The sequence below is a fragment of the Girardinichthys multiradiatus genome, chromosome 20, assembly GCF_021462225.1.
Source record: "Girardinichthys multiradiatus isolate DD_20200921_A chromosome 20, DD_fGirMul_XY1, whole genome shotgun sequence".
Lineage (NCBI taxonomy): Eukaryota > Metazoa > Chordata > Actinopteri > Cyprinodontiformes > Goodeidae > Girardinichthys > Girardinichthys multiradiatus.
The window spans coordinates 10,897,352-10,925,114 of NC_061812.1; the positions used below are offsets into that span (position 1 = coordinate 10,897,352).

Here is a 27,763-nt window from a genome sequence, read left to right on the forward strand (position 1 = left end):
ACATCGCGCCTCGCGTTCTCAAAACTTAATGTTATATGTTAATGCTGTCATTTTTTTAACATATTAAATACCCATAAGGTAATCTTAATTTAGTGCCTAGAAACGTCAGTAAAACTGCCATAAAAACAAAGCAAAAACACAGATATATACTTTACGTTGTAGATTTTTTCTTGCAATTTATGAGTTTATTTGGTCTATAAATAAATAAGTAAATTACTAAATATATAAATGAATATATAAATAACTATAAGCTACTGCAACGGTACTGTTCAGTGCCACTTTGTCAGTTAGAATTTAACACAAACGTATTGTCAGCGCCATCTACCGTTCAAATGTAATCTTTGCATCTGCAGATGACTAAAATGTGTTGCTATTTAATCTAGAGCTTCATTCCGGTCAATTTGTCATCAAAAAAATTTATTTTGGCAATTCAAATTAAGACATAACACTTGTTTGCATGTGGAAAATATGCGTCGCTTTTATTTCAGTGGTTTTTATGTGATATGGTCAAGAATTTGCTGGTCAGTCAAAGCCAATGAGATATTGGTCATTTTCTCCACACTCTCTCTCTCCAGACTTTGCTGCTTTAATTTGCTTCACAGTCCTCTAAAGGCTGTGGTTCTCCTGGTTTCTTGTGCACCATCTTTCTCACGCTTTTTCCTTCCACCCAACTTCCATTACACTGCTTGTAACAGCACTGTGAACAGCCAGCTCCATTAGCTACAACCTTTTGTGGCTTTTCCTTACTTGTGAAGTGTGTCAATGGCTGTCCTGTGGATAGTTACCAAGTCAGCAGTAACCCCCATGATTGTGTTGGCTATACCACAATATCTCTACTGAAAAGCCTGTTCATAATCAGGTTATTAGCCTTTTAATGTTAAGTAATATACTGATTTCCTGAGAAACTGAATTTTGGGATTTCATTAGCTGGAAGCCATCAAAATGAACAAATACAAACACTTGAAATCTATCCTTCTGTGTAATGAATCTATGTAATAAATGAATGACACATTTGGAACTGAAATACTGAGGTACATGAACTTTTTTATAATGTTCTCAGATACTGACGTGAACCTGTGCGTAAATGACATGAAAGCTGAGACAGCCTTACTTTCACACCGACTTGAAACCACAATTAATCTGTGAAAATGACTCAAGTATGTTTTAAGATTGATTTTACTAAACAAAATAATTTGAAATAAACTTTTACAAATAAAACAAATTATGTTACATCATGGCTTAGAAATTGCTTGCGTTCTGAATGACACCTTTTTTTATAACATAATGTTTTTGAAATATTGCAACAGCTTAATGACAAAGCTGCAAAATAAAAACAAACAATCATACAACTTTAAAAACATCATACAGTTATAAATCTTGCAGGTTGTTGTTTTAAAAAAATAGATATAACTATAAATAAACCAGAGCAGATCCAAGCATAGTTAAAGATAACATACATACAAAAAGAAACATTACTTTGCTTCTTTGTCACTTGGAGAACAAGCAGTTTGCATAATCTGAGCAATTCCTGTACTTTTGTAACTATTTAATGGGTTTCCAGTGTAGAAAACACATTTACTGCTACATTTAAGCTAAATAAAGCTATTTTCTAAAATAACAGTCCTTGTGGTGAAGCAGCAAAGACTCTGGTCCTCCAAATGAAGCAGGCACATGTCCACATAAGGATCCTGACAACCATTAAGTGGGACGGCAACAAGGGTTTCAGTGGTTCTTGCATTTCTGTCCAACAAGACTTTGTCAGTATCGTGGTATTTTCTCTAACCGACCACTTCGCCGCTTGGTAAAAGACAGTGCTATTCAGCAAGGATTCACCAAAGCTCACACTTATGTTTCGGGTTCATTGGAGCATCTGCTTTGCAGCCAAAGTGCTTTGAGAATTCCTTTGAGTTGGAGATGGTGCCGATGACTCTAAATCTTGATGGGCTGTGGGGATCAGTAATTACCCCCTCGTGAGAGCTCTCGGGTGTTCGGACAGCACACCACACCTACAAGTCAAAAAGAAACAAAAAATTTTTGGTTTCTTTCATTTATCCAATTTATGGTCAGACTGTAGGATCACAGCTGTTTCCTATCACTTTAATGACTGTATTTTTTTTATATTTTGGATAAACACTCTATTTAAAAGTTTTTGAGGTGAGGGATTTGAATGTTATTGCCAAAATGCTTTTGTGTTTATTTTGTACTGACTTAACTCCAAATCTCTTCCATGTGTTCCTCTAGCTCTTTGACAGCAACGTGAAGGAACAAGCTACAACACATAAGCCAGTGGAAGCAGAATAACAGTTTTGTGCAGAAGGTTTATGTCTGTGTGCGTGTGTTTACACTGATGAGCTAAGCAAATGTCACTTGGTAGCGGAACAACTTAAAACGAGCCAATGGTTAGCCAAGTGTTGAACTCCACCATACATATCCTTAAAGTAGGATTGCCCTCACAGTAAGATTTACAGGGCTTGGTGAACGTATTTAACGTATTTAACGTATTTAACCCCTTAAAGATTTCTTTCCAAACCAACCAAGCCCTGTGTGAAAAAATAATTTCCTTCTAAACTTAACTTCTTGTGCCACACTTGGCAGCAACATTTGCCAACAAGTGTTTGTGATACCTGGCATCGCTGAGGAGGAATTCTGGCCCACTGTTTTCTGCTGAATCGTATTAATTAAGATACACTGGAGGGTCTTCCAGGAAAAATGGCCGGTTTATTGTCATGTCACAGCATCTAGATTGGACTTTGACCTTTGTTTTCTTTCTTTTTTTGAGCCATTGAGAAGTAGACTTGCTCATGTGCTTTAGATCATTGTCCCATTAAATAATAAAAGTGCACTGGACCTTAAGATCGTAAAATAATGGCCAGACATGCTCATTCAGGATTTTCTGCTAGATAGCAGAATTCATGGTTTGACCAATTACAAGTTATTCAGGTTCTGAAACAGCATTCCGGTCCTGGACTACCACACTGCCACCACCATGTTTGACAGTTGGTATGGTTTTCTGAAATGCCATGTTAGTTTTATGCCAGATGTAATGGGACGAACATCTTCCAAAAGGTTTCAATTTCGTCTTGTCAAGCCACAGAATATTTTCCCAAAAGTCTTGGGGACCATCAAGATGTGTTTTTTAGCATTGGAATTGGCCTTTTTGTTCTCTTCAGTCAGCAGTGGTTTTTGTCTTGGAATTCTCCCATGGATGCCATTTTTGCCCAGTCTCTTTCTATTGTTGAATCATTAACACTGACATTAACTAAAGAAACTAATGCAGTGGTTTAAATGTTGTTATGAGATCTTTTGTGACCTTAATTTTGGTAAGCAGCCACTCCTGAGACGGATCACCTCTGTTACTGGTTCTCTCTAATGGTGGATAATCTTTCTCACTTACTTTCGTTGGGAGTCAAAGACTTTCCTGACTGGGAGATATCAATGGCTTTGTGTCGAGTCTGCTCTTTAATTTCTTTAGATTGGGACATGACGTGCTGCTGTCTGAGAAATTCAAGTCTACTTCATGTTGTCAGACAGCTTCTTTTTATGTTAATCTTTGATTCAACAACTCAGTCAAAAATCAGACCTGTGTGTGGCTATAGAAACTGAACTTAGCTTTCCAGGAATGGGGTTAAACACAGTTAACAGAGGCCGGGGTTAAAAAAAGGCTTGTTTCTCCTCCATTGGAAACTACTTTCTGTATTTACTCAGGGTATCTCTCTTTGATTAAAATTTTTTGATGATCTAAAACATTTAAGTGTGACCAAATAAACAAAAACAGAATAAATATGTCAGGGAGAAAATACTTTTTCACAGCATTGTAACTACTTAATCTTCACTTGAAATAAACAATAAAGCCAACTACATATTTCTTTATAGTGTGGGAAACAACATATGAGCTACAACCTATCATTCCATACTGATTATGTTTGTTTATAAAAGTAGAAATGGAGCTGAGCTTTATGGCACAATGTCAGTACAATTAACAGAGGGAAGAACATCTAGTAAAGGATACAAACCTGTGCAAATCCTACAAAAAACAGCTGATGGTTCGTCATTCCCAGGGCCGGCAGCGTTGCTTCCTCACCATTCTTTTTGATCCAGTTTACATAGGCCTTCAGAGCAACAAATTATCATGTTACACATATGGAATCGGATTTCTCTCCACATAGAAAATACATATGTTTGCATAAGCTTTAAGTTAGACTTATGTAACAGAGGAAAAGTTTTTGCTTCCTGCTCAGTCATTGCTTTAGTTCCAGTTACCTACTCATCTGCTTCATAGTGTATGACCTTTGATTACATGGAAAGAATGCATTCATGTGAGGAAGTAACCAGAAGCTGACAAGGCCACTCATAACCACCTGTTGCCTTTCCAGGCCTCACTGGAAATGGAATGATGTACTTTTTCCAATACAGGAAAGTCAAGATGACCAATGACAATGTTGACACCTCACTAACACAGCTGGGATGATAGCTCTCTGACCTTTCAAACAGTAAAATATTACAACATTGCTACAGGAACCATATGAATAGAGGTGAATATTATCCATAACAATGACAAGGTTTATCCGCAAAAATGGTAACAGTTTAATTTAATTTCTTTTAAAAAATCTCAAAAAACATCTAGAAAATGAAACCCGACCTTGTAAGCAGCTTTTAATCCTCCGTTGTCAGCGATGTTCTCCCCCAGCGTGTGTCTTCCATTCAGAGGCTCCTTGTTGATGCTATAATTGCCGTATTGCTCCACCATGCACTGGGTCTGCCTCTTGAAGGCCTCCACAGACGAATTCTTCCACCAAGGGCGCAAATTTCCATCTTTGTCGTATTCCCTTCCTTTAAATGAAATGATGAAGTATGTCAGAATTTTATGACAACTCATGTTCCATAATTATTGATTTATTCAAGAATACAAACTCTTTATGGGTTATTTTCTTGTTATTTACAAACCTTGGTCATCAAACGCATGAGTCAATTCATGACCCATGACAACTCCAATCCCGCCAAAGTTGAGAGCTCTATAAAAAAAATTTCATACAGAAAAAACACAACTAGTATGATCATTAAAGTGGGGTATCACACAAGTGAACAATGTTTCAGCTGTTTTATGAAAATTTTTTAAGAAGCAGAGCTGATTCTACATTATGTTTAGGGGTAAATACAATTATTTTATTAAGTTGGATTTTTATTGCAATGAATAAATACTCAAAATAAAGGTTTCTTTAGTGTGAAATTAAACTACTGTTAAAATCAGGGGTTTCAATAATAATGGGACAAGGACTCTTTTTTCTAATCTTACAGTAGGTGCACGTTATAGTTGTGCTTTGATACAGTCAATTACAGTATGTAAAACATGATTTAGATACTTGAAAAACAATAAGATGGACATACTTGGGCCATGATCGACTATAGAACGGAGCCTGAAGGATCCCTGCTGGTAGAACCATCTCGTTCTTTGTTGGGTTGTAATACGCATTTACAGTTGGAGGGGTCATGCTCCACCTGCAAAACAAGAACCACAAAGCTGCAATGAGTTGTTCTCTTCAAGGTCACAATAAATTGAGAAAATCGATTTTGCTCAACCTCCATGCCAGGAAGACTACAAATCAGTTCAGAGGACATGGGGACAGTAAACTAACCCTTCGCCCAACACAGTTTGTGGATGGCAGCAGTATTCTGCTGAGTCAGTACGATGGGAGTGTGTTCCCATCAAAGCTTGCTACCTCCTCTGAGGGAAGAGGGGTGGCAGGAAACAACTCACTGGTTTCTGTTGGGAGATTTCCTCAGCTGGTCTGCAGTCACTCTGGCAGAGAAGTTGTAGTACTGCATGACATTCTGGAAGTAAAGATCTGACACCACCACAAACTAAAAGAGAGGAATGACAGAGAATGGGAAATGGAATTCACTGATTTAAACAAGTCAAATGGGATGGGGTGATACACAGAAATAGCAGGTTCTGTTACAGAGGACAGCCCCCACATTTACCTACATCATTGAATACTTTGTCTAGCTTTGTGGCGTTCATGATAAATTCTGGATATCCAACCATGTTGTAAATGGCATCTGCCTGAAAAGGATGAGGAAAAAAACTGTAAAAGGCACATATTTACACCAGGTGGCAGTGCTGTGTTTCACTGCCACCTAACTGTTCTGCAACAACTGTCCCCTAGTGGTAGGGCCTGTTGAAAGAATTTCTCCTCTTACCTTTTCTTTTGCAGCTTTCTTTGTGTCTGAATCCATCCAGCTCACATCCTTCAAGCTATCTTCGAATGCCCGTTTTATTTCTGCAACCATTTCTTCAGCCTGAGGCACAGAAGAAGCACAGATAAGCAAAATAAAAATAAAATCCCGTCATGTCCCACAGCAGCAGGAGGTTTTGCATGACACTTACAGTGGCTTTGCTGTCCTCTGCAAAGGTGTCCTTGACGAACAGGGCACCGAGAGCAAAGCCCAAGGCACTGTCTGTGTCGCTGACACACAGCTTCCAACGGGGAGTACAGCTCTGCAAAAACAACATAGCACATTAAGGACTAACAACATTATTTACTGCCATATGCTCTGTACTTGTAAATTAAGTTGAACAGACAGAATTCCCAAAATTTCATTTAGATTTTAAAATGATTGCTAAAAGAATAAGAACTAAAAACAGTAGTCATTCTCTAAACCCCTATAACTACAGATGTCCAAACTGTTTGTTGGCCTTTGGTTCTCATAACTGACAGAAAATCTAAATGAAGAAATTGAGACATTTCAATAGGACAAAGAGTCTGCAAGATGTTTGCACTAATAGATGTTCCATCAGGTGCTGAGCTGTTTGTTCTTTGTAATAAAAATAAAAAAATAAAAATAAAGATCCAGAGAAACTTTTGTGTTTTGCCAAATAAACTTAATTTGCGTACATATTTAAAATAAGGATTTTACAACTAAATTCTTTCAGGTTTATTTCCTGAAAACAAGTGATAAAAAGTCCATGTTTGATAAAGATATTGGGTTAAAGGAAGGACAAGGATACTACATGTTAAAGTAGGAAAAAATGAACAAGGTCACAGTGAGGAAACGAGGCGCAGTAAAAAACTACTTAAGCGCACAGTTTAGGATGGAAAAAGAGACACAGCTGCCCTCTCACGCAAAGCAAAAACACAAAGACACACAAAGAGAGATAGAGTTGGTTTGTTTTTACAGCTTGACCCCTGCAAGAAACACAGCAGGAGGAAAAGAATGTGGCTAAGATAAGGGCTGGGGTCACTGGAGCTTTTACAGTCCAACAATTACACACAGACACGATTTGGCTGAAGGGTTACTAAATGCATGGACCCAGGTTTCAGTATTTTAGTTAGATTGATGATGTTCTGCTTTCAACTTATATACAGTACATTACATAATCATACGCTTTGAAATTTTTCACATTTTATCACATTGCAACCACAAGCTTCAAAGTATGTTATTGAGACCTTACCTAATACACCAATAAAATATAGTATATAATTGTGAAGGGAAAGGAATATTATACATTTTCCAAATTCTTTGACAAATAAGAAACCCTTTTACTATCATTCCCTGGAATAAAATCCACTTCAACCAACTTCCTTTAGGAATCATCAAATCAGCAAGCAGAATCCACCTTTATGTAAATATATTTTACTGTTCAATCCATCTAATGAAAATGCAAAGGGTACAAACCAACTGTGCAGTTTGTGTAAGAGTGACCAAAAGAAAGCCATTGTTAAAAGAAAGATAAGATGCCCTATTTGCAATTTCCTATACGACATGTAGGGGGCACAGCAAACGTGAAGAAAATCACTCTGGTCGGATGAGAGCAAAATTTAACTTTTTGACCTACATGCTTTTCTTTTGTAGGGACCAGGGAGCTGATCATCGTGGATGGGAAGATGGGTGGAGCTAAATATGGGGTAATCATGGGAGAAACACAGATAGAGGCTGCAAAAGTCTTCAATCTGTGGGGCGGAGGTTCACTTTCCAGCATGATGACAACCCAAAACACTCAGCCAGAGCTATGATGAGATGTTTACTGTTAGAATGGCTCAGTCAAAATTCAGACCTAAATCCTGCTGTGCACAGATTTTCTGAGTTTGAGCTAATTTGTAGAGAACAATGGCCAACAATTTCAGTCTATAAATATGTAAAGCTGGTAGAAAAATGCCCCTAAATACTTATAGCTCGAACTGCAGTGAAAGATGGTTCTACAATGTATAAAAAAAAATTTAAAAACCAAACATTTTTTCCATGCTACTACGTCATCCATAAAACCAAATAATATTCCAAAAAGACACATTAAAGGCAGTGGATGTAATGAGACAAAATGTGGAAAAAAAACGTTTGTAGCATTAAAGTTGGCTACTGAGAAGTCTCTTAGCAACGAAATCACAATAACTGCCTAAAACAAAGAGTTTGAGATTCTATCTGACATTTTTTTACACATAACCTGAAATTTGGTATATAATTATGTACCAGATCCTGGGACATACATAGCACCTCCTATCAATTTGTAAAGCATGTGTGTTGCCAGAAGTCTGGTTTTCTAGTCACCATAGCACATTAAGCTTCTCTCAAAAATATAGGTGGTTGGGGAAATTTCTCTGTACGGTTCAAAATAAAAAAAAGGGGTTTTAATGGAAACTCAAGAAAATAATCGTCTGAAAGTAAAATCAATGGTGTGACATATTATTTAGTTTAGGCATGATGGGTAAATTCTGCTTTTCTGTTGGCACATGGACCCCAATTATCTGTGCTCAGTAAAAATAAGCATGGGAATAGCAATAGGAAGAACATGAAATCATGAGGACATTTCCATAAAAAAGATGTCCTTGCAGACCCACTTCACCACCACTTTAAAATGGATTAAAAAGCAACATCATCTACAGCAAACAGGGTACCTGAAAATTTCCTAGTTGTTCTTCCCAGCAAAAATGTGACAATATGGCTACAATTTAAAAAAGATAAAAATCCGCTACCAGATCAAATCTTAATAATACTGATGTTTTATTTGATAAAAATGATTTCACCTCTGCGTCAGTGTTAAAACAAGGTCAGATGAATTTAGAAGGTCTAAATGTCTGTTTTTTTTACCTTTTTAGTGCCATACATGACTTCAAGGAAGCGCTGCTCTACATCCTGGAATCGTTGGTCTAAAATGGAAACCATCTTTCTCACCACCTTCATTATCATGTAATTGTTGAGTAGGCTGCAAAAAAGAAAAGATCACGTCATTGTTTTTACTCTCTCCTATACACTGTGCCCCTTGTGGGAGACTTTTGCCTTTGCATATATGATTTTAAGAGCCAAGCACACAGTTTGAATTACTAATGTAATAAAGTGACCCATAATTTTACCTTTTATTTGTGTTTGCTATGAGCTCAGACACTTTCTGGAGGTATTCTTTGGCATAAACAACAACAGGCTCTGACTCGTTAAGCGCCACAGGCGCGAACACTTCTGTCAGATAAGGCATCCAGTCGACTGCAGGAGCCAGATCCTGCAACAAGACATGGATATAGGTTTAGAGAGCTCTGAACACAATGACTGTAATTTCCCTGCAGTCACGCATAAAAAAGGCTTATGTTTTATGGTTGTTTTAGCTGCTGCCATTGCTCACTTTTAGGTCCTTGGCCTCTACTTTATGGTAAATGAGCTCTTCATCTCTCCTTTCCTCCTGAGGCACTGTGATGTTGGCCAGGGTGGTTTCAAAGTCCAAAATTTCTTTCATGAGCGTCTGAGACGTCTCCTGTGAACCGCCCAGGAGAACCCCTAACTCCGTGAGGAAGTTGAGGTATGCTGTAAGATACTGGAAAATCCACATGAGAAGGATGGTGAAGTGGAGGCAGTAGAGGGGAACAAGGTTTGCGTGGGTCATAAAATTCAATTAGAAAAGTCATTTTAAGGTATGCAATTGCATGCTAATATGAAGAACTTAGGACACATTTTAGCTAAACTAAAAATATTTTTTATTCATAAAGTTTTTTAGCCCTTAAATACATTTTGTTGTGTACTTGGAGTCTGTTGGAGTGCAGAAAAGTTTAATTTAGTCTCTCCAGGTGCCGCGTAGATATATTTATACTCGGTTTGGGTCATGCTTTTTAGTCCATTCAGTTTTCTCTATCCTCTATTACGTTTTTCCAACTGTTGCGTCACAGTATTTGCTGCGGACCAACCAAACAAGATTATGGGCTTTCGTCTGACCAATTCGTGCATCAGCCATTTTTATTTCTCACTGCGATTTTGTAGTCCAAGCTCAAGTATGCCGATGCTGCAAGTGGATAAGTTTAAATGTTGGGTTATTTGGTGGATTAACCCACACAATTCATTACACCGTTCCCCAACAGTATCAAGAAGGATTTGCTGAAAGACTTCATATGATTAAGCGATCAGTTCCTTCTGTCTATAAGACAGAGGTAGTGATTTTTGCCAGATTGACTACAGATTCCCTGACTAATCTTTGCTCTCTGGCCCAGTATGTCAAGCCGGTTATCACAAATTTAGGGGTCAAGATGGATGCTGGTCTTAACTTGGAAGCACATATTAGAGGCTTTGTAAAATCCAGTTTCTTCCACTTAAGGCAGCTAGCCAAAGTAAAACATATCCTTTCCAGACAGCATTTCGAAACAATAATCCATGCATTTGTGACCACACGGCTGGATCACTCCAATGCACTTTATATAGGAGTCAGTGATTTATATGTTTCCCAGCTCCAGAGGGTACAAAATGCAGCTGCTCGTCTTTTAACAGGCACCCGAAAATTTGATCATATCTCCCCTATTTTAGCTTCCTTACGTATGCTGCCAGTATATTTTAGGATTCATATTAAAATTCTTTTATTTGTTTTTAAAGCTCTTAATGGCCTTGCCCCTCCCTATCTGTCTGAGCTGTTACATTCTTACACACCGTCACGATCCCTCAGGTCAGCTGATCAGTTGTTCCTGAAGGTGCCAAAAACAAAATGCAAGCTCAGAGGGGACCGTGCCTTTTCTGTGGCAGCTCCCAAGCTTTGGAATGATCTTCCTTTGGGCATAAGACAGGCCTCTTCACTCACTGTTTTTAAGTCCCTCCTTAAGACCCATCTTTTTTCTTTGGCGTTTGGCAAAATCTGAGATGTTTTTACTTGTTTTATTGTGTCTGTACATTAATATGTATTTTATATTCAATCTTTTTCCATTTTGCATTGTTTTTATGATTGTGTACAGCACTTTGGTCCTGTCAGTGTATAAAGTGCTTTATAAATAAAGTTGGTATGTTATAGTATGGTATGGTATGGTATGGTATGGTATGGTATGGTATGGTATGGTATGGTATGGTATGGTATGGTATGGTATGGTATGGTATGGTATGGTATGGTATGGTATGGTATGGAAACAACTGTGATGCACCTCAGAACATGGGATAAAAGAAAAGCCTGTGGAGCTAAAATAACAAGGATTTAAGACCAAAGCATTGCAGTTACACTTTATATAGACCACAACTGAATGATTTAATGGTGAAAAGGAATAATTTAAAAGCATTACATGTCCCCTTTAAGATCAAAACAGTAAAATCGTCCACTGTGAATACTTTGCCTAGATTACCTTTTCATTGGCCGTTTTGTTGAGGTAGTAATCCCTTGAAGGCAGTCCCAGGCTGGACTGATCCACCTACAGTTAAGAGACAAATACAATAATACTCTGCTCTTCTTCCAATTTAAAACTCAGATAGAACATATTGTTTTCATTAAGCATTAATGTTTAAGAGTGAAGGTTTGCAACAGATCATCTCTTTAGAACTGGTTGATCTCATGATACAGGATAAACAAATGAACCCATCTCCAAGCAACAGTGTGAATGTGACTACACCATAAAATTGTGAGGATTACCAAGAGATAAAATCACATGCTTTAGGGAAACCAGTAAAAGCAGCTTTTAAATGGATGTAGAACAGACAGAATATCTCTGAAAATTATTATAAAGATGGTCTTCCTATCACAAAATATCTAATTAAAAAGAATTCGCATTATCAGACTCTGTAATTTGATTGTATTTAAACTGTTTTATACTGTGTCTTTTATTGTACAGTGTCCTTGAGTGACTTGAAATGTGTTTTTAAATTAAATGTATTATTATCATTAAGATTAGAAAAAATATATACCTGGATGACATTACTGTTGGAGTTTTTGGAGTCTGTGCTAACAAACACAGTGAAGAAAGGGGAGGTCCTTAAGCTGGCAGAGACAGTTCGGAGAACTTCTTGGAAATTGTCCTTGTCCCAAGGTTCAGTCAGAGACCATCCTCCTATCTGAACCGGACAGGGATTAAACAGAAACTTAGTGACGCAAAGAACTGGAGGAAGAATCACAACAGGAAATGTAAATTTGTTTGATGTTTAAGTACTTGTAAAGAAGCATACCTTACTGATTAACTGCTGCAGAGGCTTTGCTCCCATTTCTTCAATCTTTGACTCATTCATACAGGCCTGATAGTAATGCTGGGCTTTTTTCTCAGCTTTACTCAATCCTTTCATGGTTGTGTTTTCTGCCCAAGTAAAGAATAAGATAAAGGAGGTCAACAAAAAAAGAGGATGCTTTCTTTTTGCATTGGGTAAAGACAGTTTAATTATCACTTAGAAGACTTTCTGTTGTAAAACTAAACTTTAAAATGTCTTTGGTTACTTTTAAGCTTGAGTTTCCACAGGGTTCTGCTCATGTTCATATTTCATTTATGCTTTATTAGCTGCCAAAATTTCAGATTTTAATATGATTTAGTGATTTCTGCCATTGCTGCTATGCTGATGCCATTCAGCTTTTTATTACTTTTAAACTCCAACGTGTTGCAAAAGTTTCAGTCCAGCAGAATGTTTTAAATGTCTGGTTGTCAGATAACTTTCTCCTGCTGAATCTGTGCTCCTGATAGTTTGCTCTCACTGAACAAAATATCAGCACAGAAAGTAAGTAAGTAAAGTTTATATAAGTGATAAATAAAAAGTATAAACACCAAAGCATTATTAAATCAAAACCAGCAAATTAAACGATAAAAACCAATAAAGTAACATTTAAGAAGATCTTTGGTAAAAGCATTTTAGCATAGGAACGTCTTCAGCTGCTTTTTGAGTAAGTCAAGTCAAAATAAAAACACAGGAATCTTGTTCCACAGTCGAGGTCAACAGTCTGGAAAGAGTGATCCCCAAGTTTTAAACCTGGTCCTTGGGACTATGAGTAGAATTTAGTTTGAGGACCTGAGGCCTCATGTTGTGGTGAGTGGTTTTAACAATTCATAATATAGGAAGGAGCTTGACCTTGCAGGGACCGAAATGTTCAGGATTTTAAAATGAGTTCTAAAACGGACAGGCAACCAGTGCGAAGACATTAAAACAGGAATGATGTGAGTCATCGTTTGTTCCAGTTAAGAGTCTTGCTGCAGAGACTTGGACTAATTAAATGTGATCAAGAGGTTTTTAATTGAAGATGCTTACCTAATAAACGTTTCATCACAAGCATGTTGTGCTCCCACAGGTTGCTAAAAGGACCCCAGCGGGACTTCCCTTCAGGGAGAGGGTTGTTCTTCACCCAGCCCCCACAAGCAAAGTTGTAGAAGTCATGGCAAGGGTCCACAGATCTGTCCAGAGCTCCTATGACAGTGCTGGTGACAGTAACGCATGGTTCTGAAAGGCACAGGCCTGGGTGAGCTGCAGCAAAAAGATATATGCAAAAGATAGGATCAACATTTTTAGATAGTTCACTTTCTGCTTCTGGGAAACAGTAGAGAATCAGAAAATATTTCATACTAAAACAAATATGCATGAGGGTTTTTAAAGCATCTGGAAGCTATCATTGTCTAAGCCAAAGCATACAACCTGGAGGGAATACTTGTCCCAAGAAAAAGTCTTTTATAAGCAGTCAGCTGAGAACGGACAAGGGAAATTTAACATCTGACCTTTCACAAGCTCCTTACTGTCTAATTGAAGAAAATGAAACTGGTTAAAAGATTCATTTGAAAAGGAAGCAGCTTGAAGGTTAACAAATAGTGTTAACATGCTCTGTCTACCCACAAAAGCTGTTAAACAAGAAACCACTCAAGAGTACAGAGAAGTGAAAATATTGGTCATTACCCAGCTCCATAATTAACAGTTGAACCTGAACTGGGACCTTAACTGTATGCCCATATAAGGACAGAAAGGGATGCAAAGTTACAAACAGTGATGAGGTTATGTTTTCCCAGAGGAGATTTCATCTTTATTCCTTTTATTATTTCAACGTGTGATCCAGCATGTGATCCTGAATAGGAGGAAGTGGCATTCCACCTCCCATGGTAAAACTGAGGAAGCAAACACTGATGAGAAGCAGCCAGGATCCAATGGTAAATCCACAAGATCTTGTTCCATTATGAACAAGCTCTAGAGAGAGATTTGGGGGTTTTTCAGGCAGCTCAGTTGAAGGTGTGGCTTCAGTAAAAAGAAAAATGAATGAAAAATATACTGTTCAAATAAACAACACCAGATTTTTAAAAGTTACTACAGGCTATGCTTTGGGAGCTAAGCTATTTTAATGTTAAGTTGCCTATTTACCATCTTTGGTGTATATAAAAGGAAATTAAAAGAAAAACAACTAGAGTGAAATATAAGAATATCATCTTAAGGTATGGAAACTAACTAAACTAACAAAAAAAACTTCTTTGTTTATTTATTATGTTCTGTATTCTGAACCATTATTGAAAAAAATCTAAGTTTGTTTAAAATAAAATAAAAGCTGTGTGATTAAAAATCCATAATCTCATATTTTGGTAAATATGAAGGGCAATGAATCTTATTAAAATTATGTTCTGATTTAACTGTATGCTGCTTTTGATGACATCAAAAAGCACTTGGGAGGTCAACTGAAGCAGCAAGAGGACATGCCCAAGAAATCATGGTGACTCCTGTTATCGAATAGACATTAGAAAGCCAAATTACCCACTGTATGTGCACTTTTTTAGTTGAACTGCATGAGTTAGTATATTGCTTTGTAGTAATTTAGAACATATTACAAAAACATTCATATAAAACTTGATGTGTGTTTTCAGTTGCCCCATTCAGTTTACATAAAGCTTCAAACTCACCTTTATTGTAAAAGACTCCAGCAGAGATGAGTGATATGAACAGGGCGATTGACAGGAGACACACAAAAAGCATCAGCATCTTCTCTTTTTGTGGCTTGTCTGGCCAACACATGGTGCGCCGGCCTGGAAAAAAGGTCACCTGGGCATAGAGATACACACAGCAACTGTCTCATTTAATCAGTAAAGTCATGGATTCCTTGTAAAACAGGTATTTGCATGGTTGAAGCACCAAGAATAAAAGCTTTAAAATACATACTGGTTATTTTTACCTTGATGAATTAACCCTAAGTGTTTAAAGATTCTGAGAGATTTGATGACTTGTTGGATTTTATAAAACAATGGATCGTTTGTAAAAGCCTTCTCAACTGTTGGTAAAGAAAAGGTTACACATTCCTTAATTGTTCCCTGACACATAAATGACATTTACCATTGGAACAGACTCTGTATAAATAACTTGTTTTTTTCACTTTTAAATCATGTTTTAATTTACTCTTTTTTATTTTTATGCTGTTTTTGTGAAGAATTTGTGATTTTTATCTGTCAAAGGTGCTGTATAAAGAAAATCTACTTGCTTACATTTCAGTCTGACTGAGCTATTACTGTTGCGTTTTATCCCTCCAGTCAGCCTTGGTAAAAGTTTATATGTATTTGGAAATACAGCTTTTTTTAAGTGTGAAGTGTTAAAACAGTCTAACAATGGAGTAGAATATTTTGCTTTAATCTGAAGCATGTTTGAGTTTATACCTGCATGGGGGATGAGGTGTAGACATCGTCACTGGTAGAGTCCACCAGTTCCTCCTCATCCAGCGTTGCTCTCTTATAGGTTGACATCTGAAAAGTCAAATGAAGAAACGATTCTCTCAGTGCTTCCATGTTTCCTTCAAGCTCCTATCTTTCCCAGGTGAGAGATGTGTGACAGAGAGTCTTTCACTTGGGATGTCTATTATTCGTCGATTCCTGAGGTTTCAGAGCACGGTTGTCCTTTAGGATCCATCAGGAGAAATCTACTTTATCTGGTTGGAACTATTTTATCCAAAATGCAAGCCTTCTTAAAAAAAAGTCAGTCTGCTTTCTTGAAGTCACTCTCACAGCCCCCATGGCTTCAGGCACACAGGGAGACATAACAAAACCTAAAATCCTCCTCCTGAAAGTCCTAGTAAGATCTCCTACTCTTTCTCACACACTCTCTCTCTCTCTCTCTCTTGGACTTCCTTCCCAGCTCACTCCATGCAAACGCGGAACTAGAGAAGACGGAACTAGTGAAAAACAGGAAGGAGCTCTGAATTGAGCGATTTACATGACTGAGACAAAGTGCGCACAAGTGATTGTGTGACGATATGCGTCTCTGGGCGAGCACATTCCTCGGTGTGGTTTCACTTAGGTTTGGGGAGGGAATCTCACCGCTACAGCTCACACCCAGTGCTGTTTCTATAGGGTGAAATACACTATGGGGTGGAGCACTGAAACAAAAGATCCTCCTCTGACTGCATGCTGTGGTTATGTTACCTGATAGACATGACAGCCTGCTCCTTAAAATACCACACACAAACCATAAGTTTCTAATAGTTTACAAATGATTAAATGCAAAACTGTTGGTGGAGGCATAAACTTTTTGAAACATGTTCAGAAAAATAAAGGACACATATTTTACCTGCAAACAGACAAGTTGATTTGAACAGAAGCACATAAGTCAAAGTTCATCTAATGGAGTCTTTTTATAAACCTAATAGGATGAAAACCGAAATTTAAAAGAATGAAAGCCTTACATTTAAAAAGGAGTGTAAATTGATTAGGCCTAAATTCATTTGAGTGTCTTGCACATGAAGAGACTGATTTATTAGTAAGCAAATCAAAAGCTCATCTTTGACTTCTTGTCAATAGTCTGAGTCCATGGAAAATATCTGTATCAAGTTACACATCAGCCCTTAACACAGCATTGGTTATAACTCTATTGACTGCCTGACTATCAGACTCTCTCACCCCGAAAGGTCTCAGCCTTTCCCAGAGGTGATCACAATTAACTCAATTAAAAATGTATCTTACTGCAGTAAACAGTTCCTATTGGAGCTAGTTCAATGTTAATTCATTGTTAAACATGTTATGCTTTTTTGGTCTCATCTGGAATCTCTCTAAATGAAGAAAGACTCAGACACACTCCTCATGCACTTCTGACATATGGCACACCAATTGCGCAATTACCGGTATTACAGTTTTATCTGACTAGGCTGACAAAATTTGAGCTTGCAAGGAAATAATTACTTGGCATATAAAAAGACGTGTGATGCTAGTGAATCAGAAAGGAACAAAAGTGAACCTAAAAGCTAAAAATAATCATTTATAATTTGATGTTATTCAGTGACAAATACAAAAACCTCAGAGGGCAGCTGTAAAAATACTACTACTACTGACTACCTCTTGGACAGCATTATTGAGCCAGAAAGTAGAAAAACTGTTTTCACTCATGTATAAATTCATTGTTTTACTAGAATTTAGCTTTGATAGTTTCTATCCTTGTTGCAGACTATGTGGATGTATACACAAAAATGACCAGTTTGAAAGTTCCCAGATGTTTTTATGTCCACACTACCAACAGTACAGTTCAACACATCTCTGATCTCTTTTTGGCCAAACACAACAGATTTTGATACATTGAATTGTGGGTTTGCATGAATGTGTTTCTTGATTGACAGCTGTCCAGCAGGCTATGATTGAAACCCCTTCACAATGAGGGTAGGCTACAAAATGTCATTGCTAAAAAGCTGGCTGCCCACAGAGCGCTGTACAAACACCTTAACAGAAAGTTAAGTGAAAAGAAAACATTCCTTGAACCAGAGTTAATTTAGGAAGTGTCTTACCTGACTAAAAGGACAATTTCTCAGTGGTTCAAAGTCCTTTTTCCAGATGCATTTCTTTTAAAAATCAAGGTTTCAGAGTCAGGGGAAGAATAAGGAGACACATAATTCAAGCGGATTAAAGTCCAGTGTGAATTGTTCACAGTCAGTGGTAATTTAGGGAGCCATGTCATCTGCTGCTCTTGGTTCAAAGACCATGTGGCCATCTACCAATTAATTAAGAGCACTTCATGCTTCACTTTACTGACAATCTTTATAGATCCTGATTATATTTTCTGGCAGGACTTGGCACCTGCCCACACAGCAAAAAGACCAATACCTGCTTAAATACCTATTTTTTCACTGTGCTTTGTGGTCTAGCAAATTCACCTTACCTAAACCCAACAGATAATCCATGGAGTATTGTTTAGAGAAAGGTAAAGGACATCAGACCCATCAATACAAACAAGCTGAAGGCCCTATTAATACAACCTGGGTTTCCTTTACATCTCAGCAGTGCGATAGGCTGATCGTCTCTATGTAACGATGCATTGAGGCAGTAAATAATGCAAAAGGAGCCACAACCAAGTATTAAGTGCATATACAGTACAGTACATGGACATACCTTTCAGTTGGCCTACATTTCTGTAATAAAAATCATTTATTTCATTGGTCTTATGTTATATTCAAATTTTCTGAGAAACTGAACATTGCGTTTTCATTAGCTGTAAAACAAACTGAAATAAATGTATTAAATATTTACCTCTGTGTGTAATGGATCTATAAATGAGTGCCCCTTTTTAAATTTGATTACTTCAAATAATTATATTGTCAATATCTTATTTTACTGAGATGTACCTATACAGTGTATACAGTCTATGTTAGACAATAAGGAGATTTCTGTTCTTCTGACAGTGTTGTAAAGATGCTGGTGACTAACCTCCAGGCAGTATCACAGAAACACAACTCATTCCAAACCAGTTGGTAAAACAAAATAGAGCATAGGTAGACCTGTTAAATTTGTCTGATGTAAACCTGGACAACATCAGATGTTTGTACCACTCCAACCTTCATGCTCTGGCTTGCATCTGCAGATGTTAATCCATTAAATATAAAATAAACCAACGACGGAGCATGAATTCTTGAATAAAACTGATTAGATCTTTTATAAACACAGCTAGACTCTAATCTATTCTCGAACGCTTGTTTAAACTTACTTCCAACTTGTTGCATATAAACATGCCACCAAGGAAAAATGATATTCCCACTGCACCCAATAAACAATTGCAGTCAAACATGGAGCACAGATTCCAGTTAAAGCTTGTTTCTGTTGCACAAGATGTTCCTAAATAATACCTGTAATACAGAGTAGGGGACTACTGTTTGCCTCCTACAAATACTTAAGAATAATAACAAGGACAATCCATTTATATTTAAACTCTCCCTGTGCTAGTAGCTTTATTACCTGTTTCAAAAGCCCCAGAGCTGATTAGCAAAGCCAAACAATGAAGTTGTGAAAGGGCAGAGGACTGAAATGTGTTGGAGATAGAGATAGATAAGGACAATGGGAAGAGGGTGAAAAGAAGGAGAACAACTATGTTGTCTGACATGGAAAGGTGTACTGGCAACACTGGTATCTGTAATTTTTTTCTTTTCTCTTGCATTCCTCATTTGCTCCATCAGTGTTTACCCTGTAATTAAGGGTTAACAGAGGTTCCCCTGAAACTAAGCAAAGAGTGCTTGCTAAACAGGCAGAACTGTTGTTTTTTTGCTAGACAAAATATTATGTACCCCTTAAACATCTGGGTCTTAATCATGTGCTCTGTGCTGGATCCGTATGCTGATCAACAAAGAGCACTGGCACAGACCACGCTGTTGTCACAAACACACATTCCTGAGCCTACATTCACTGTTTTTCCAACACTTTCCTGGAATTGAAGTCTGTGCAGAAACGCGGGAACATGTTGCCACACAGACTGAAAGTCCTGGACTGAATCACTACTTAGTGAAAATACAACTTCTCTTTCTCTGTTCAAGTTATTTAGTGACTAATATCAGCCATTTTTAAAGGAAACATGTTACATTACCTCAGTTTCCACGAATGTACAATAGCCTGAACATTTACTGCCATCCTTCAGAAAGATGCTTAAAAAAGGTGCATCTTTTATTGAAGTAGCATAATCTTACACTGAAAGATCCAGCCTTTACTATGAGAACATTTATTCAGTGGGAGTAACCTGTTTATACGACCCCCTTTTGCCAATAGGACAGCCCTCACTCTTCTCTTATAACATTACACAGAGTTGAAGCACACAACATGAGGGATCTTTGATCACCTAAATAGATCCTCCATAATCTTCTGTCCTCTCTTATACTCTCTTCTCTTCAGCCTAGTACACAGGTTTTCTGTAAGATTTAGATGTCAGGACTGTAATGACTATGAAGGAAATTTGATGTTTGTTTTTCTGTCTGGTAAATCATTTTGATGGTGATTTGGCCACATATTCTGGAACATTATTACTGAATAGTGACCAATCCTTTTTAGTTTCCATGCAACTCACCAGGTTTTTATTTAAAATGTCTTGTTATTTGAAAGGGTTTGTGAAGCACTCCGACATGAATCCCAGTACATTTAGGAGATAAACAAACCCACCACCATAAGTTTCATGTCAAATTCACTAAGCTGTTTGTAGTTCAAAGTTCAACTGTAGTCTCATTTGACCAAAGCACAACGTTACAAGTTAAGTCCAAGTTGAGTTTAGCAAACTCCACATGTTTACCTCTTTGATATTAGGACAGAAAAGGCTTTTTTTCTGGCATGAATCTCAAACAAACACTCAGCATGTAGATAGCTCATAATTATTTCTATGAGCCATCTACAAAGACGGCATTCTTTGCAGCAGCTCTTTAACGGTTCCTCCCTTACCATCCTGCTCACATTGTGTAGTGGCATGATAAACTTGGGTCCTCATCCAGGCTTATCCATCACAGCTGTTCAAAACCTTTTGATTGTTGCTGACACTTACGGGGAAGTCTGAGCCATTTTCTGCCTTAGTTGAAAGACATGTTTTCTTGTCTTATCCATTTTGAAGTGTGGCAAATAGAAATGTTCATCTGTGTCACATCATATTTGTTCCCCAAGAAAACAGGGTTACAGGGATTAATAATGTAAACATTTCTAGACACTGATCAATGTAAAAGAAAGGAAGTATATATTCCCAAAATGCTTCAGTTGCATTTATAGGAATTATTAGTGGTGTCAATATTTGTGGCCCATTTGTTTCAACACAACCTAATGTGGGATTAATTTTCTTTATTGAATAAATGTGCTCATTCAAAAGATTGTTTTTGCTTAAAACGTTTCAGTAAGGGTTTAAGCTAATACAATAAAAGATATTTTTTTACACAAAATTAGCAATAACTGTAAAGAATGCTGCATGCATTTGTATATAACACTTAAATTACAAAACCACAAAAACCTCAAATCCATGCCCTTACTAATGTGGCTAGGGTGTCGCATCAAATAATGTCTGTCAACACCTACCTAGGAACCCCAGTGGATAAGAACTAAGTAATAAGGCTGAGCCACTTAGATACCAAACACAAAGTCCGTGATGAAGGTCAGTTTTGGGAGGTTTGTAGCAAATCTGGCATGGTGTCCCACAATGTCTTCCCAAAGAAAAAGTTCCTAGTACAGAAGGCCACAACCTTCAAGTGAGGCAGTAAACCTCAAACATGCGTCAGTAGTTCGTCACTGATCCTCCGAACCGGACTATTATTTGAGGCGTTAAGGCATTCCTCCAAGAATAACTTGTGTGTGTTTGTGTTTGAGCCGGATTGCTGCATGTGCTGCGGTGGACACAGTTTGACAGGAAATTTCTAAGAAAAACCAACAAACAAAAAAGTGCAAAACAAGCAAGAACATGATGATTTATGGATGTGTAATTGACCGTCTACAAGCTCTGCAGCTCACTTAAACATCATGGGAAGCCACTGTATGCAAGATCTAGATATGCTGTCAGACCACATATGCCTTATGCCATGAACAAGCTCAAACCTGGGCCTTACATGATGTGGCAGCCCACTTCACAACTGTGAAAGAACACACTTCTGTTGAAACTTCTGCAATCACCTCTGACCAACAGCACATTCATAACCTCAGTGAGAGACATAAAGAAACCACAGCTACATTAGAGAAGTTACTACTTCCCGTTCTAAAACTTAACACTTCTGTCCAATTTTAAGAAGAACAAAAAAAAGAAAAAGTAGTAAAGTGTCTAATGTACTACGCCTTGCAAAAGTGTTCAAACCCATTAACGTTTTTACATTACTTTAATGTTTTTTTTTTTTTAGAGGAATAAAGCACGGATAAAACTCTTAAGAGTGTTGGGTGCATATGTATTCAGCCTCTTTCAAGATAAGATACGCCTAAATAAAATCCAGAGAAGCCAAGTGCCTTCAGAGGTAATTAGTAAATGAAGTTCACCTCCGCGTCATTTAATCTCAGTATAAAGTAGGATTAGGTATGAAAGCAGTATCCCAAGAATTTGACATTTCAGTGAGCACTGTTCAATCCATAATCTGAAAATAGAAAGAGTATGACACAACTGCAAACCTACCAAGACATGGCCGTTATCCTAAACAGACAGGTCAAGAAGGGAGAACATTAATCAGAGAAGCAAGGACAGAGCAAATATGTGAAAGGAGGTCCTCTGATCAGTTGAGACCAAAGTTCTGAAGCTCGTCAGAAGAAGGTGGTGTGAGCTAAATACAGGACAATCCAGAAAGAAGACCAGTTAGAGGCTGTAGAACACTTCAGATTAGGGTGGAGTTTCACCTTCCAGCAGTACAACAACCATAAACATACAACCAGAGCTTTAATGGAATGGTTTTAAATCAAAGCATAGTATTGTGTTAGTATGACCCAGTCTAAGTGCAGACCTAAATCTAATATTTGGTGACACTTAAAAACTCATGTTCATAGACACTCCACATCTAATCTACCTGTGCTTTAGCAAAGAACAATGGACAAAAATCTGTCTGTAGATGTCCAAAGTTGGTAGAGAAATACTGTACCTCCAAACACTACAGGCAAGATGGTTCCACAAAGTACTTTCTCAGGGAAGTTGAGTATAGATAAATACCACACTTTTCAGATTTTTATTAGTATTACTTAAAAAACATTAAACCAAGATTTGTTATCTCCCACTTCACCATCATGCTTTACTTTATGTTTGTCTGTAAAATAAAATCCCATTATAATATATTTGAGTTTGTGGTTGAAACAAAATCTGGAAAAGTTCAAAAAGTATTGATACTTTTGCAGGGAAATGTACACATTTCTACACTTCTTATGTTCGCTTCAGTTCAGCATCCTGCCATCTGGGAGTAAACTGTCTGCAAACATTACAGCTGTATAATGTAAGGTTGTATGAAAGCATGTCTGTTGCCCTGGGCTCTCCTTTATGCAAAGTCTGCCCCAGTACCATTTAGATTGTGCGCTAGCTGACCTTCATGAATGCAAACTCTCTCAGCTCTAACACTTTATCATCGGCATTCGCTCTGTTTCTCTCTGAAGGCCACAGATAAGACAGCTTTCTGTCACAGAGCAAAGGTGTTTCCTTTTGAGACCCCCCGACCCCCACCGATAGTGCAGTATTAAAAGAAAAAGAAAATCCACTTTCCCATGCAATCGGCTTTGTGCTGCTTTACAGTAGGATTGTTAACCTAAGCTGAGAAACTTTACCAGAATCATAACAGTTTGGGTTTTATTTTTATTGATCTGTGAGTATGGCTGCATTGAGAAAATAAAGAGCTTGCATTTCTTTCTCAACAGGTTTATAATATCTAGGCTGCAGCGCTAAAATTCTTCAGATTCCTGGCCATCACAGCACTCTGAGTCACTATTCTGTATACATTTCAGGTGCTCTGACGTATGTGCAGGGATCAAATATCAGCCAGCCATATCTCATTTCACCATCATGCTGTGTGTCAACTGCAAACAGTCAGAGATTTATGCTAAGCGAATCAGAAAACCCTGATTTCGCATACTACACACATTCCTACTGTTAAAAGCTGTTGCTTAAATATATTTAAATACCCTGCTGGCAAGATTTTTATCAACATAAGGTGAGGATTAAAGGAGAGGCACACGAAAGCTTGCACCAGCACAGGCAGATAACAGGAGATTACTTATTCTAGCTGTTGTGGCAAGCTGCAACATACTCCCAATCACACCTAGGTAATGAATAACTACACAGCAAATCAAGCTCCTCTGAGTACAGCACATCCAATGTTGTGTAATGTTATTAAACCAGTAAATCACCCAAACATGAGTTTCTGCAAACACTGATATGATGTCTTTTGTGCCTACATCCATTCAGGTCATATATCTGGACAGTGGTTTATGGTTTTAACCTTCAGGTTTGACATTCTGGTGCACTGTATTAGAAAAAAGATGGCAAAGCAGATCTAGAAATAACACAGTATGACAGGACATGCCTCGGTGTAACAGAGGTAAAGTGACGCAATCTCTGTTTCCACAAGAAACGTACTCACAGGATCTTGAAGACTGAATTTTTAAAGGTTGTTTGTACTTTTCTGCTTTTTTTGTTTTGTTTAATTCACTAAGAAAACATTGTATATTCTGTAGTGGTTTGTTTACAGAATATTTCTTGAAATCTTTGCCCTTCTACTGAGGACAAGCAGTTTAGATGGGAAATTACTGTAACTTCAGGACATTTATGGTTATTGATATATTTTCTGTTGCCTCTAATCCACATCAGACAATTTTGGCTGTGAGAGTAAATATTATCTCTGCAGCTTAGCCACAATAACACAGAATTAAACAAACATCTGCAACTGTGTTGTGGCTAGAGGCATGTTTTGTTTGAAATGCTGCTTGGGTGCAGCTGATGGACTGGAGGATAAAGTGTCAGTGAATGGGTCACTGACAATGACTGAGCCCACTAAGTGGTCGGAGTGTAAATATGATGCTGGCTGCATGAGTCACTTAGCATACCGCTGGGAATATGCGGCCACAAGCCCCTGAAGGCTTAAACCTAACAAATGGGAGCCATTATTACAGAGGAAATGAAAACCTATATAAAATCAATGCAAATATTACAAATAAGATCAATGTAGAAACAAAACATTATTCATAAAACCATTAGATTATAGGAGAGATAAGAATTATATTGAACATAACAGCAACAATCTTCATGCCACTTTCCATATTTTACAATCTATGTCTCAAACAAACTTCCAAAAGTTTATTTAAAACAATGTGAAAATAACATGTTCTCCACCCCTAAGCGTACAATTCTGTGGCCACATCATTACATGCACAGATCATAAACAACTTATCAAACTAAAATAAAGACTTGATTACGCCCTAAAAGATTAACTCCAACCAGAGGACACGTTCTTACCCTGCTGTGACATCCGCGACTCCGTAGCGCTCTCTGACCAGGGGGGACAGTGAGGGAGCTTCAGCTACAACAACCAAAGATCCCACGCTTTTCTGTCAAGATGGTTCCCACCCCGCTGAAGCCTCGCTTCGCTCAGACCGCTATGCCCCGGAAATAATGACGCAATGGACGTCACTGCCTAACTGAGGGGGGCGTAATGACTACGTCATGCTGAGCTATAGGTTAGCGTCCAGGCATGCTGTGCAGCCAGTCGTTTTAGAGCTATTACATGCAGAAAGTCTTTTTTATTTTTATTTCCAGCTTTATTCTCAACATATTTGGTAGTTAAACAAGCAGATTTATATTAGAAAGGAACCATTATAAACTGACACCTGGGTAAGCGACCTTTATTTTGCCCTATTAAGTAAACATAAAAAAATACCTTCAAGCCCCAGACCTTATTGACCATAGGAAAGAAGCTATCTTGCAATATGCACTTTATTGTAACAAAATTAATTCTGTCTCTGTTTTTAGAATTTAAACCTTTGGTAAACACAAGAGAATCACTTTCTACCACAGCATTAAACCAACCAGGAAATCTTCATATTTATGGAAAATAAAATAGAATAATATTTTACTTATTCATTAGTGGGAAATTTCCTAGTATAACAATAGTGAAATTATAGTTAAATAGAAGGACTCAGATGCACACGCTGAAGATAGCAACGATAATAATAAATATGATAATAATAAAATAATAATACACCTCTTCAGAAAAGAAAAAAAGCCAACCACATTAAATACATGAAGAAAAGTAGGTGGTTCACTTAGAAAAATAAAACACAGTTTGCGACTAATGGAATAAAAAACAAACAGAAAACTTGCACTAGTGATGCACAAGTTTTAGAATTAAGAAATGGTGATGTTATGTTGAATATTGCGAAGACTATATTGATTGTGATTACCCACCCTTATTCCTCACGACTTTCTTCCTTTTCATTCTCTCTAAGCTATATATTATAAATAGTTCAAAGACAGTTAGCCCAACTGGTCACAGAAGAGTTCGAATGCAGCCTACTAATTATTACATCAAAGCATTCATCTGCAATATGGCACACAAAGATATTGAGATGACTGATGTATTAAATATACAGAAAACTGCTAAAATTAACAATTCCTAAGGCTGTTATAACAAAAGTTGTTGCTCTTGTCAAAAAACAAATTGTTAATTCTTGTGAGCTGCTGTGGGTCAGCTTAAAATGTTACCTGTGGCACTAGAGTCACATGCTGCGATCCTCTGGGTCTAACTCAAAGGAATTTCACTGCTAGTTACTTTTTTAGGATTTCTTTCCAATATGTTTGAAAGAAATGTGACTGGATGTTTTACTTTCAGGTGCCAACAGTAAACATTGTAATCATATTCTTCTTTGTGTCTTTGCAGCTTTCTGTTAATGTGCATTGTAGGGCCTTTGCCTCTCATGGTACTGTGTAAACTAGCAATAAGATACATTTCTGTAAAACCTCGAAGCCAAATTAGGCTAAAATAAAAATAAGCCTAAATTCACAGAAAAAGGAACTAATGAGGTTGGTAGAAAAACAGAAGCTGCAGTGAAAGCTCTTGACTGGCCTTTCAGGGCCTGATTTGGCTCTGATAAAATAAATGCACTGAGGGAACATCAGATAAGTGGGGTTTAATAGTGACTGAAATGGATTGGCAGCCTTCCGCAGAAAAACAAATCACTTTAGAAAGACACGGGTTAATTACACAGCGGCTCGAGAGGAGGTTGTTCAAACAGATATAGTGGTGAATTATTTCGAAATTAGAATAAATAGGTTAAGAAAACAAATGCAAGGAAACTAAACCTCAGGTAATCTGAAGATAACAACAAAGCAGTGACAAAAACATCCTACAGCGACATTTAAAGGAGGCAATCATAAAGAGTCTAAACAGAGAGTTTTCCTGAATATCAACGCCAATCTAATGGTGAAGTTTGATGCTTTACTTTTTCAACTGTAGACACAGCTAGTATTTTTCAAAGAGGCTTACCTTCATGCGTACTTACAACTAATTACTTATAATGACAGGACATGACTCTGTGTCTTTTTTGTTAATTTATTTATTTGATCAGAATCACCATGCTTTGTGAGACCATTGTCTGGTCAGTGAGTTCAATGTTATTTATTTATTTAAGCCCATAGTTAGAGGGATGAATCGGTTTTTTTAATAATTGCTTCAGGAGTAAAGTTATTGATGTAGATGTTTATGTAGTGTTTTGGTATAGCTACGTCAGATAGCAATACCAAATCATTGTTTCTGTCTCACACTGGGTTTATTGGAATGTCTTAGTGATATCTGGGTTGTAAATCAACACTTTCAAACTATTATTGTAATTCTTACAAATAATCTTTGCCTTTATGTTCTTTTACAATTCCCTACTAATTCAGTTATTTCAGT

The 27,763-nt window shown here is 37.4% G+C and overlaps 1 protein-coding gene across 2 annotated transcripts; it reads right to left on the reverse strand.

The window, feature by feature from the left end:
- Positions 1–1,024: 1,024 nt before the first annotated feature.
- Positions 1,025–25,460, reverse strand: ece1 (endothelin converting enzyme 1). 2 transcript variants are annotated; one of them, XM_047348097.1, is made up of 19 exons: positions 25,330–25,460; positions 15,813–15,899; positions 15,069–15,207; positions 13,447–13,659; positions 12,385–12,509; positions 12,127–12,273; positions 11,571–11,636; positions 9,608–9,796; positions 9,345–9,487; positions 9,082–9,196; positions 6,386–6,496; positions 6,199–6,297; positions 5,984–6,061; positions 5,756–5,859; positions 5,386–5,496; positions 4,945–5,012; positions 4,640–4,830; positions 4,014–4,109; positions 1,025–2,006 (listed from the first exon to the last, which is right to left on the reverse strand). In XM_047348097.1, exons 2-19 carry the CDS (start codon positions 15,897–15,899, stop codon positions 1,830–1,832), a joined length of 2,259 nt encoding a protein of 752 aa, XP_047204053.1. In that variant the 5' UTR covers positions 25,330–25,460; the 3' UTR covers positions 1,025–1,829. The 2 variants fall into 2 exon arrangements, with proteins under 2 accessions (XP_047204053.1, XP_047204051.1); XM_047348095.1 differs by lacking the exon at positions 25,330–25,460 and having other exon boundaries at positions 15,813–16,321.
- Between the last annotated feature and the right edge of the window lie 2,303 nt (positions 25,461–27,763).

Bases quoted from the DNA above. Each gene is read 5' to 3' on its own strand.
- ece1 (XM_047348095.1), bottom strand. From the start codon at position 15,941: ATGGAAGCACTGAGAGAATCGTTTCTTCATTTGACTTTTCAGATGTCA. The intron at 6,497-9,081 runs GTAAAAAAAACA...TTGTTTTTGCAG, and splicing joins TCATGTATGGCACTAAAAAG to AGCTGTACTCCCCGTTGGAA. The intron at 4,110-4,639 runs GTCGGGTTTCAT...GTTGCTCTGAAG, and splicing joins GATTAAAAGCTGCTTACAAG to GCCTATGTAAACTGGATCAA.